The sequence below is a fragment of the Ailuropoda melanoleuca genome, chromosome 2 (genome assembly GCF_002007445.2).
Source record: "Ailuropoda melanoleuca isolate Jingjing chromosome 2, ASM200744v2, whole genome shotgun sequence".
Taxonomy (NCBI): domain Eukaryota; kingdom Metazoa; phylum Chordata; class Mammalia; order Carnivora; family Ursidae; genus Ailuropoda; species Ailuropoda melanoleuca.
In genome coordinates, this window is record NC_048219.1 from 9,882,712 (window position 1) to 9,895,276 (window position 12,565).

General features: G+C 44.5%; 2 protein-coding genes across 2 annotated transcripts in view; one reads left to right on the top strand and one right to left on the bottom strand.

Moving 5' to 3' along the window:
- The window catches only part of SNRNP40 (small nuclear ribonucleoprotein U5 subunit 40), a 34,418-nt gene extending 29,880 nt beyond the window's left edge, over positions 1–4,538 (bottom strand). Inside the window, 3 exon segments of the mRNA XM_002923971.4 lie at positions 1,570–1,699; positions 4,336–4,392; positions 4,394–4,538. Of these exon segments, the coding sequence (XP_002924017.3) occupies positions 1,570–1,699; positions 4,336–4,392; positions 4,394–4,480 (274 nt within the window). The 5' untranslated portion in view covers positions 4,481–4,538.
- Positions 4,539–4,673: 135 nt separating this feature from the next.
- ZCCHC17 (zinc finger CCHC-type containing 17) overlaps positions 4,674–12,565 on the top strand; it is a 54,957-nt gene continuing 47,065 nt past the window's right edge. The window contains exon 1 of the mRNA XM_002923972.4: positions 4,674–4,799. The gene's annotated coding sequence lies outside the window, so the exon portion shown is untranslated. The remainder of the gene's footprint in view (positions 4,800–12,565) is intronic.

Genomic DNA, 12,565 nt, shown 5'->3' on the forward strand with positions numbered 1-12,565 from the left:
CCCTGAGCCGAAGGCAGACGCTTAACCGCTGTGCCACCCAGGCGCCCCTGGAGATTTTATTTTTAAGTAATCTCTCCACCCAACATGGGGCTTGAACCCACAACCCCAAGATCAAGAGTCGCATGCTCTACTGAGCCAGCCAGGTGTCCCCTGGATGCAGATCCTAACGACCTACAGGTAGATTATCCAAGTGAGTTGCCACTTTGGGGTCCCCACCTCCCCTTTCCTTCCCTTATGCTAGGATTCTATGAGTGGATCAAGAGGAAGGCCTCACATCTTTGGGAAAAGGAAAAGCTATCTTTTTCTTCATTACTTCCATTAATCCAGTAGGACTAGATCTCTTTTCTGGCTGAATAAGCTCAAGATTTGTCTCCATGATGAAGATCTTCTCGAAGCAGGCAACTCACTTTCCAACTAGTAACATAATCCCTTCTGTATTTACCATATAGACCTTGAGGTCTACACCCAAGATCATTCAACATTCTTATTACACTGTTTTAGCATGTTAGCTACATAGTTTGTGATATGACCAATTCAGACTGATACCTTCTTTGGCACTAAAGGTTTTTTTTTTTTTTTTTTTAAGATTTTTCATTTATTTATTTGACAGAGATAGACAGCCAGCGAGAGAGGGAACACAAGCAGGGGGAGTGGGAGAGGAAGAAGCAGGCTCATAGCGGAGGAGCCTGATGTAGGGCCCAATCCCATAACGCTGGGATCACGCCCTGAGCCGAAGGCAGACGCTTAACCGCTGTGCCACCCAGGCGCCCCTGGAGATTTTATTTTTAAGTAATCTCTCCACCCAACATGGGGCTTGAACCCACAACCCCAAGATCAAGAGTCGCATGCTCTACTGAGCCAGCCAGGTGTCCCCTGGATGCAGATCCTAACGACCTACAGGTAGATTATCCAAGTGAGTTGCCACTTTGGGGTCCCCACCTCCCCTTTCCTTCCCTTATGCTAGGATTCTATGAGTGGATCAAGAGGAAGGCCTCACATCTTTGGGAAAAGGAAAAGCTATCTTTTTCTTCATTACTTCCATTAATCCAGTAGGACTAGATCTCTTTTCTGGCTGAATAAGCTCAAGATTTGTCTCCATGATGAAGATCTTCTCGAAGCAGGCAACTCACTTTCCAACTAGTAACATAATCCCTTCTGTATTTACCATATAGACCTTGAGGTCTACACCCAAGATCATTCAACATTCTTATTACACTGTTTTAGCATGTTAGCTACATAGTTTGTGATATGACCAATTCAGACTGATACCTTCTTTGGCACTAAAGGTTTTTTTTTTTTTTTTTTTAAGATTTTTCATTTATTTATTTGACAGAGATAGACAGCCAGAGAGAGGGAACACAAGCAGGGGGAGTGGGAGAGGAAGAAGCAGGCTCCCAGGGGAGGAGCCTGATGCGGGGCTCGATCCCGGAACTCTGGGATCATGCCCTAAGCCGAAGGCAGACGCCTAACGACTGTGCTACCCAGGCGCCCCCATGGCACTAAAGGTTTTAAAAAATAATCACTATTTATCAGAGAGCAATTACTCCAAATTCAAAAACTCTCTCTTACATATCAGTCGATCAAATCCTGCAGATGCTAAGGTGGATCCATTGGGGTGAAACTTGCAGCAGTACACTTCCCCTTCATGTCCTGAGAGCAGCATGATTGGGGCTTGAAGGGAGGAACACCTTGGAGGTCCCTAAACAAAAAATAGAAGTACAGGGTAGTCATTACACACAGGCAAAGGAGGGTGCAAAAGACATGGGAAACAATAATTGAGTAGATTTCTCCTGATTTAGAGAATGGCAACTCTTCTCATATTAACTGATGCCTCCAATTTGATCCCCTCTTGCTGTAGTGTCCAGTGTCTACCTGTTTACTTACTCCCTCCCTCTCCTCTTGTCCCATAGCCAACTTTTAATTGCTCAAACATGTTAAGCTCATTTCTGTCTGAGGATCTTTACACTTGTTGTTGCTCCTGATTGGAATCCTCTTCCCTTGATCTTCTTGTGTTTAGCTCCTTGCAATGTTTCCTCGTCAGAAAGTCCTTCCTTCCTTTTTTTTTTTTTTTAAGATTTTATTTGTTTATTTGACAGAGAGAGAGAGACAGCCAGCGAGAAAGGGAACACAAGCGGGGGAGTGGGAGAGGAAGAAGCAGGCTCCTGGCGGAGCAGGGAGCCCGATGCAGGGCTCAATCCCAGGACCCTGGGATCATGCCCGCAGCCGAAGGCAGACGCTTAACGACTGAGCCACCCAGGTGGCCGCAGAAAGTCTTTCCTTGATCACTCAAACTCAAGCAACCACCACACCTCTCCTCTGTATTCCATTAATCCTACTGTACTTTTTCACAGCACTTAGCACTACCGCAAATTACCTTCCTTATGTATTTGTTTACACATTTGTTCTATTTCCCCAATAGAAAAGCACCCTTGAGTGCAGGGACCTTGTAAGTGCTTGTGTCATTCACCACTGTTTTCCCAGTCTCTAGCTCATTTCATTAATGACTGAACTGTGCTTCCCAACCACCCAGCAGGGTACATATTACCCAGGAAAGTAGTTTTGATTATGGTCTCGACACTAAGCCTATGCTTGGACAATTCAACGAAATCAAGGCTGATATTCTTTTCAGAGAGAAGGACTGGTACACTATCAATAGTCCCCAAATGTCTTTAGTAGTTACCAGTTCACTCATTAATTTCAAAAAAAAATATTATGTGCCAGGCACTGTTCTAGGCACTGAAAAATAGTACTGAACAAAATAAACAATGGAGTTTGTGTTCTAGTGGAACGGAGGAAGAGGAGAGAGGGAGAGAGAAAACAAGTAAAATGTACAGCAGGTAGTAGGTGCTATGGAGAAAAAAAGCTATGTGGATTAATGCATATGGGGTATTGCAATATAAAACAGGGTAGTCAGGAAAGCCCTCAAAAAAAGTGATATCTGAAAAAAGATTTGGAGGAGCCGAGTGTGTAAACCATGTGGATATTTTGAAGAAGAGCATTCTGGTAGAGTGCAGCAAATGCAAAGGCTTTGAGGCAAGAGCATGGAAGCCAACAAGACTGGAGCAGGGTGAGCAATGAAAAATAGGTAAATCTGAGAGGTAAAGGGAAAATGCGTAAAAGATTGTAAGGATTTGGGGGGCTCTTGGGTGGCTCAGTCGTTAAGCGTCTGCCTTCAGCTCAGGTCATGATTCCAGCGTTCTGGGATCAAGCCCCGCATCAGGCTCCCTGCTCAGCGGGAAGCCTGCTTCTCCCTCTCCCACTCCCCCTGCTTGTGTTCCCTCTCTCACTGTGTCTCTCTCTGTCAAATAAATAAAATCTTAAAAAAAAAAAAAAGATTGTAAGGATTTTGGTTTAACTCTGGGTTAAGTGGAAAGCCACTGAAAGTTTTCAGCAGAGGGTAACATGATCTGACGTTTAGCAGGATTCTCTGGCCGCTGGACTGAAAAGAGACTGACCATACAAGGGCAGAAACAGGAATACCAGTTAGGACCTCACTACAATGCCAATGAGAAAATAATGGCTTAGATCAGAAGTTAGTGATGGAGGTGGCAGAAAGGGTAGCAATTTGGTATATATTTTGAGGACGGTGCCAGCAGGATTTGTTCACCGGCTGGTGGAAAGGTTGAGAGAGGAAACACAAGCTATTTCTCTATCTGAGCCTTATAGCACAGGGCGAGGTGTGATCATTATCTCCATCTCACAAGAAATGCAGTTAAGAGCATGGACTCGGGGTTTAAAATCTCTATCATTTGCCGGGTAGTTTACAAACACTACACTAAGAGGTCCTAACTCTTAAGCTGTTACCAAGATTAATGGAGTTTTCATACACAGAGGCCTTATAAGGTACAAGGACTCAACGAATGTTAGCGATTGTTCAGTTGTTAAGAACAGTACTAGTGCTGAGAAATAAAGGGGAGAGCAACTTGCCCCAAGTCCCAAAGCGAGCGGGTCTCATTCATTTCCTCCCTCCCCTCATTCATTCATTCTTTCATTCATTCATCCATCCATTCTACAAACTTTTCTGAATGTTTACTCTATGCCGGATCCCTGTGGAAGATTAAGTATGAAAAAGCCCTGGTACCGGTTTTGAGTTCAAGGTCTTTTAACTCTAATTCTCACGCCACCTCATCGGGTGGTCGAGACGCTGAAAATGGGCATCCAACCGGGGAACGAATGGAGCGCATCCGCGGGGGTGTCGACCGCTTTAACGGTGCTTCCCTACTTTAACCGCAGGTAGCTAGTCTCTTTCCGCCCCCGCAGTGCGGGATCGCGGGTGCCAGGCTCTCAGAGGGGAAGATGAGCTGAGGGCCGAAGGCCGCCTGCTACTTCACTTACCGCTTGCAGCAAAGCTCCCGGCGCCGTCTGCTGCTGCCCCGCTGCGGGGCCCCGACCCCGCCGCTCCCAACAGCAACTCATGCCGCTGCCGCTTGACTGGGACCAGTGGCAACTCTGGGCCTTTGCGCTTTTGCTGCTCTATCATGGCGGCAACCGCTCTCCTCAGCGCCGCCACTGACCGCGCCGACACCCTCCGGCAGCGTGCGATTGGTTCCAACTTAGTTCTTCCCAGAGAATTTCCGGCTTGGAGAAACCAATCGTCTTCCAATAGTCCCCTCTGCACCGCCCCCTAAATGCTCTTCTTTTATTGGTCAGCTCTTGCTAGCGTCACGAGAGTAGTGTGCCAGGATTGGTGGGTGGATCTGGAGTCCCACCTAGGCGCGCTGTGTCTTGTGGGTGGGAGCGCTGTCTCGTTTTGGCGTTTCGCTCAATGCTGCGGCGGGGAGACCGGGAGCTGACGCAGAGTAAGTGGAAGGAGGGTGGGGGGGGGGGGGGGGGGGGGGGGTTTGGGGAAAAAAAAAAAAAAAAAAAAAAAAAAAAAAAAAAAAAAAAAAAAAAAAAAAAAAAAAAAAAAAAAAAAAAAAAAAATCNGGGGGGGGGGGGGGGTGGTGGCTGCGGCATCTGGAGGCGGCGCCTCGGTTATGTGGCCTGAGCCTGGCCCTTCTCAGCTGAATATTTTCAGGGAGCCAAGGCGGGCCTCGAGGTCCCAGCGCCCGCGCGTAGCTGCCTGGGTTCCCCTTCTCCGCTGGAGCAGAGCGATGGGGTCTCTGCGGCCGCCTGAGGCCCTCGACCGCTGACTAGTTCGTCCAGCCCTGTGCCTGTGCCTGTGCAGGACGCCCCCACCAGGGAGGAAAGGCCTGTTTCCCAGCTCCACCAGGCTCTTCTCTGGCTGGGGAGGCCGACTTGTTTCTACCACTGACTGTGCAGCCTTTTACCAGGGCCTGCTCTGTGCCTCTGAGAGAGAGAGAGATGAGAGGAATATCCGACTCCTGCTTCTCCAGAGCACGGTCTTTTGAGAAATTTGGATTCATACCTGGGAACTAGGTCTCCTCCTTAGTTGTCCAACTGGTATTTATTGGAAAGAGCCTTGGGGATACATTGTGAACCAAAGATGGTCCCTGACTTCAGGGGTTTGAGTCCGGGAGGACAAACACGTTAAACAGTGATCTAAGAACTGTAAAATACATGCTGCCTAGGAGAGATGCTTGATGCTATGAGTGCCTGAAATAAGCAGAAAGGCATCTGTGAGGAAAGATGCCTGAATTGATACATGAAGGAAGAATTCTGATTACTTGGGTCAAGGGAGGGAGGTAGAATGTTCCATATAGAACAGCATATGCGAGGGCCATGTGGCAAATGGGAGGAAAATGACTAAAAGGCAAAAAGAGGCCACTGTGGCCAGTACAGAGGGAATGAAGGAGAGTCTCCTACAGGTTGCAGCTGGAGGTGGGTAGAGGGGCAGGACTTTTACTTCAAGACTGATGAGAAACCACTGGCGTTATTTTTGTTGTGGGAGAGAGTGCTGTGGTGGGAGAGGTGGCTGTTCAGTCTCAGTAGCATGAACAGATTGGAGGAGAGATAGATGCAGATAGACCACTTAGGCGACAGATATTAGCAATGAGGACTGATGTATTGGTACAACTGCAGAGATTGTACCAATCTCTGGACAGATTCTAGAGATGAGGTAAAATCAGTAGAACTTAGTGATGGATTGGATTCAGGGAGTGAAAGAGAAATCAAACATAACTCCTAGGTTTCTGGCTTATGCAACAGAGTAGTTCTTTTTTTGGAAGGGGAAGGGAGAGGTCATTCATGACATCCAGGAGGCAGTTTGAGATACAGCTTTGGATCTCAGAGAAGTTTTGGGAAATATTTAGTTGGGAGTAATTTGCATATTGGTGATAATTGAGCCATAGGTGTGGGTAAGATCATCTAAGAGAACCTTGAGTGGTCCCAACATGTAATGGCCAAGAACAGGAGCAGGAGTCCACAAGAGAAACAGAAGAGCTAGAGTGGAGGACCAGAAGAATGTTGTCTCAGCAGCAGGAAATGGTGTGTGTTAGAAAATCCTGAAATTTAAATATCATGAGAATTGAAAAACGTGTGTTGGCTTTATCTTCGTGGAGCTTATGGTGTCCTTCATGAGTTGGTGTGATGGACCAGAAGCCAGATATGAGGCAAAGATTGAGAGAAGGAAATGGAGGCAGTGAATCTAGAGAGTATTTTTCACACATATGATTGTAAAGGAGATGAGAGGGTGTGGAAGCTGAAGGAGATGAGAGATCACCAAGGATCCAGTTTAAAGAGTGATGGAGGGGGCGCCTGGGTGGCACAGCGGTTAAGCGTCTGCCTTCAGCTCAGGGCGTGATCCCGGCGTTGTGGGATCGAGCCCCACATCAGGCTCTTCTGTTACGAGCCTGCTTCTTCCTCTCCCATTCCCCCTGCTTGTGTTCCCTCTCTTGCTGGCTGTCTCTATCTCTGTCAAATAAATAAATAAAATCTTTAAAGAGTGATGGAGAAATTGAAAACACGAGAGAAATTGGGTCATTGATAGTGTTCTGAGAACATGGGAATGGATGGGATCCAAAGTACAGCTGGAGAGAGCAGTCTTAGCAAGATGGAAATTAAGGACTTTTTCCAGGGGCGCCTGAGTGGCACAGTTGTTAAGCTTCTGCCTTCGGCTCAGGGCGTGATCCCGGCGTTCTGGGATCGAGCCCCACATCAGGCTCTTCTGCTGGAAGCCTGCTTCTTCCTCTCTCACTCCCCCTGCTTGTGTTCCCTCTCTCGCTGGCTGTCTCTATCTCTGTCAAATAAATAAATAAAATCTTTAAAAAAAAAAAAAGGACCTTTTCCAGTCAATAGAAAGGAAGAAGAAATTGAAGGCAATAGATACAGGTTGTTTGTGTGTTTTCTACTGGTAAAATGAGTTTCTTTCTCATGGCTTTTATTTTTTCTGTAAAGCAGGTGATGGGATCATATGCTTAGAGTAAGAGGAGGTCAGAGATTTGAGAAGATTGTAGAAAGTGTGAAAGTCATTGTAGATTGTGGGAGAATGAGTTGACTGGAGAAATGTAGACTTGTCTTGCAAAATTAAGGTTCCATTTGAGGTCGGAGATCATATTTTTTTTTCTAGCAACATCAGGCTATTCAGTGTAGGCGTGGAGAAAACATAGCCAGGTATGGTGAGGACTGGGGATTTGACTTGCTCAGCATACTTTTCCACCTCTTAACGTGCCTTCTCTTACTGAAAAGTTTGGGATGCTAAAAATGATTTCCTAGACTCCTTTGCACCTAAGGTGAGAATTGAATTTGAAACTGAGTTAGATGTGGAGACAAAGAGGATGAGAGCCATCCAGTTTTGCTGGCAAGTATTATAGCAGAAGCAGTGGATTTTAGTCAACAACTTTCTGGTTTAGTGACTTTATGCAATGATAGCCATAACTTTCCTGGTCATGGCAAAGACTTATTTTGTGGATTAAGACTCGTTCCTGTAAGTTCTGAGAGAGCCTTCTCCTACAGCCCTTCAAGTAATTTTGTAAGCCACATAATAACCTGGCAGTAACTCCCATTCTGCTTAACTTAGCTCGCATGGGTTCTGTTGTCTGCAGCTATACTCCACTCATGCCAGAAAGGTGAGCTGTAAAGACATGAAGTTAAAGGGAGGTCAGGGTATTAATGAAATGATGGGCTGTGGAATCCAAGCTGGAGAGGGCTAATTGGTTAAGAAAGTAGAGTTCAATAGATTAGGGTTCTAATGAGGTCAAAGAACAGTATTCTCTGTTATAGGACTTCCATTTATCCTTAAAGTCCTATTCAGTTGTCACCTCTTAAACTTCCTTATGTCCTCCAAACCCTTGCTCTCTCTTATTTTCTCAGTACTTTGAACCTAGCCACTATTTTAGCACTGATCACACTGTATTGTAATTGGTTACCATTATCCCTACCAGAGTAGGAAGTCTTTGAGAGATAGGGACTGTGTTGAAAGGGGTGGTTTAGTGGCACGTGTGTGGCCCTTGGAATGGCCTAATATTTGTCTCTTTCTAGCTATGAGTTTTGGGTAAGTTACTTCATTTCCATAAACAGGGATATCTACTTCGTAGAGTTAAGGATTGAAAGGAGGTTTATGAAGTGCTTAGCACAGGACCTGACATAAACATCAGTAAATGTACTGAGTTGATGAGTTAACTAACAATTTAAGATAGGATAAAATGAAGTACTTCAGTACTCAGTTGTAAATGTCAATGTGCCTTACACTGTGCTAGACACTGGAGATTTGGGGAGGAAGGGTATGATAATATGTAACACAAGGGCATGCTTAGAAGAATTTCACAATCTAGAAAGGGAAGAAAAAAATGTTCATAGGATTTGAATGTCATCTCCATCATTCATAGTTTTGTAATCTTAAGCAAAATACTTAGCTTCTTTCATGTCTCAGTTTCTTCCTCTATAGAATGGCAATGATAATTGCTTATCTTGTATTGTGGTCAAAAAAAGAATTAGTTAAGACAAGTAAAGCTTTTGTGTTATTGCATGGCAAATAAATACTCAAATACTGGCTGTTGGCAAATAAACACTCAAATACTAACTGTTGTCATCAGAGGTCTTGGAGAGGACCTCCAGGATTATTGATTGTAACAACAATGTGGGACAGGAGAGTACTGGTCATGGGGTCTAGTGCCAACATGGTTAACTGTAAGTAAGCAGCCTTTGTCAAGTCACTTGACCTCGTTTTTAGTTAAATAAAAGTAATGGGCTAAATGAACTCCATAATTCCCTTTCAGCTTTCACATTTTATGAGACCATTTTTGTGTGTTGTGTTTTGTTTTGTTTTTTCACTTTACTGTTCTTTCTCTGTCCTGCTTTTGGACGTTTTCTCTGATCCATGACTGAAGTTCAAAAAGGAAGAAACACTGTAGCAATTTGGTGGGAAGGAGGAATTTTGGCTACCGGTCTCCCACCTTCTAATCTGACCAATATATTGGGAGGAACTCATTTCCTCTGCATTCTTTATTTATTTTTTTTTTAATTTATTTATTTATTCGACAGAGACAGAGACAGCCAGCGAGACAGGGCACACAAGCAGGGGGAATGGGAGAGGAAGAAGCAGGCTTCCAGCGGAAGAGCCTGATGTGGGGCTCGATCCCACAACGCTGGGATCACGCCCTGAGCCGAAGGCAGAAGCTCAACCGCTGTGCCACCCAGGCGCCCCCCTCTGCATTCTTTAGACCAGAATGCTGTGTCTCCCTTCTTTCTCTACCGGTGTTTGGTGCATAGTGAGGCTTTACTCATACTCATTCAAAAAAAAAAAAAACTTTGAGTACCTACTGTATGCCAGACACTGGGAACAGAAAACCAAATAAGAAATGGTCATTGGTTACAGTTTGGATGAACGAATCCAGACCCACCTCATCATTACCTCCTCCATGGATGATGCCCTTCTGATGATGACTCCTCATTGGATCTCTAATGTTGGGACTTAGTTTGTGTTAGAAATTCTTACAAGATTTATATGTGCACTGCAAATTCTTTTTGAGGTAGTGTAGAATAGTGGTTGAGAGTGCAGGCTCTGGAGTCATTATTCTGTCTGTGCTCATAATCCCAATATTTTTACTTTTCAACGGATTCTCCTCTCAATTCTTATACACAGGTTAAAGATAAATTAGAATTCGTTTAACTCTCAGGGTTCTACCCAGTTAGTATTGTTCTGTAGCAGCCACGACAAATCTAAATCCAAACAAACTTAAATACAACAACAAAAATCTTGGCCAGATCAGTAAGGTGACACACGAAATGAAGTTCCAAAGGTGCTTTAAGTATCTTACCAATTTAATATTGTTCTATGGACTTCTCACTGCTTGAGAGAAGGGAGAACAGGGTATGTTTGGGTTTTGTTTTGTTTTTTCTTTTTCAGTTGCATGCACATTAAAAAAAAACAGCTTTGAAACAGTCACAAAATTGTGGAGGTACAGTACAAATGACATTTTTTTATGAATCATTTGAGAGTTAAGTTGCTAACTGGATGCCCATCATCTCTGACTACTTTAGTTTTCTTATGAACAAGGACATTCTCTTATATAACCACAATATAACTACTATAATCAGAAAGTTAACATTGGATTACTACCTCTAGTCTCCAGGCCCTGCTTCTCCATTCTTGGGCACTGATTCATCTTTCTGGACGGCCCAATATGTGGATGCCATCATTACCCTGCTCCTTCCCACACAGGGTTGCTCTTCTTTGCACATTTCCTCCTCTCCAAGCATAGGCTCTGACCTCACTCTGGGCCACCATTCCTATGCTACACCTCCCATTCCCACAGTATACTTTTCTTGCTCTGTCGCTTGCTTTGGGAAGTAGGTGCCTAGTAACTGGGGCCGTGTTGCCCTCTTACATATTCTATTGTAGTTTAAAACATTCAAGGAAAATGAAGCACTTAAGGAAGATATTCTGCTTCTAGAATTATTGCAAAGCAACTCCAAATGATGTACCTCAATCTTTGTCAGTTTACTTGCTCTTTGAGGTCTACAGATGTGGTCCTATTTGACTGGACTATATCTCAATGTTTTATAAACTTCTTTAAAACAGCAGGACTCTTTTTTCCAAATGAACATAGAAGCTTAATAGGTAAGTTGGATCAAAGCAGAATACACTGTTATTGAAAGAAGGCCCTTCTCCTATAACCTCCACTCCTTCTTGCTATCATGGTCCCCCCTGAGGCTGGGAAGGCAGATGGGAATCAGCAATAATCAATCACTGCTTATTACTGAAGAGACGCTGCTAGCTTCACAGCTGCTCTGGGCTGGACCTCTCCCAACTGGTTTCTTTGGGGCTGTGCTCCTTTTACCTTTGGTATGGAGGCTCTCCTCTGATTGGTTGGCCTCAAGCCCTACTTCTTTGGACTTCTTGAACACTGTGGTGCCTAGATATTTCAGAATTGAATGTTTAAAAATAAACTCGAGGGGCGCCTGGGTGGCACAGCGGTTAAAGCGTCTGCCTTCAGCTCAGGGCGTGATCCCGGCGTTATGGGATCGAGCCCCACATCAGGCTCCTCTGCTATGGGCCTGCTTCTTCCTCTCCCACTCCCCCTGCCTGTGTTCTCTCTCTCGCTGGCTGTCTCTATGTCTGTCAAATAAATAAATAAATAAAATCCTTAAAAAAAATAAAAAATAAAAATAAACTCGGGGTGCCCCTGGATGGCTCAGTCAGTTAAGCGTGTGATTCTTGGTTTCTGCTCAGGTCATGATCTCATGGGTTATGAGGTCAAGACTTGCTTCCAGGCTCTGAGCTCAGAAGGGAGTCTGCTTGAAGATTCTCTCCCTCTGCCCCTTCCCCCATGCGTGCACATGCTCTCTTCTCTCAAATAAATAAATCTTAAAAAAAAAAAAAAAAAAAACCTCGGATTAACTGAGGAGCTTCTAAATAACCACCATAGAACTCCAGGTTTCTTTTTTTTTTTTTCCCCCTCTAAGATTTTATTTGAAAGAGAGAGTGAGAGAGAGAGAGAGCAAGAGCATGAGCACACACACAGGGAGAGCGAGAAGCAGACTCTCCACTGAGCAGGGAGCCTGATGTGGGACTTCATGCCAGGACCCTGGGATCATGACCAAAGGCAGATGCTTAACCAAGTGAGCCTCCCAGGTGCCTCCAGAGCTTTGGATTTCTATAGAACACAATTTGAAAGAAAATTTTAAGTTCCGTTTTTTAAAACGGCAGCCCTCTACTTTCCTGAAATTGTAAACCTATTACTGTTATATTTCAGGATTTCCCTCAACAATGCATACCGCTTTCCTTCCTGAAGAACTGCATAGGGTTTCTCAGGCTACTGTTCTATGGAAGGAGCCAATAGGAGAGCATTAAGTTACGTGGTCATACACTTATACAGCAGAAATCTGTAAGAATCAACTTAAGATTGTTTCTATTCCATGATTATTGCTCTTTCCATGACCTTTGTGTAGAAGGAACAGGTGATGGACTAAAATGTTTGAGCTCAATTTGGGTGTCTTAGCTGCTGATGCCTGTATAGATTCTATGTTCCAAGAGCTGGAGGAATGAAGGTCTTTTGATAGAGCCTCTGGCCTCAGGTCAATAACCTTTGTTCTAGGATGTGGGGTCTGAACTGCTAGTCGAGGGAGGCAAAGATTGGAGATGAACCTGCATAGCCGGGAAGTGGGAGAGGCAGGATGTAATCAGGGTGTGATGCTTGGATTTAACCTGTTTATCAGCCATTTT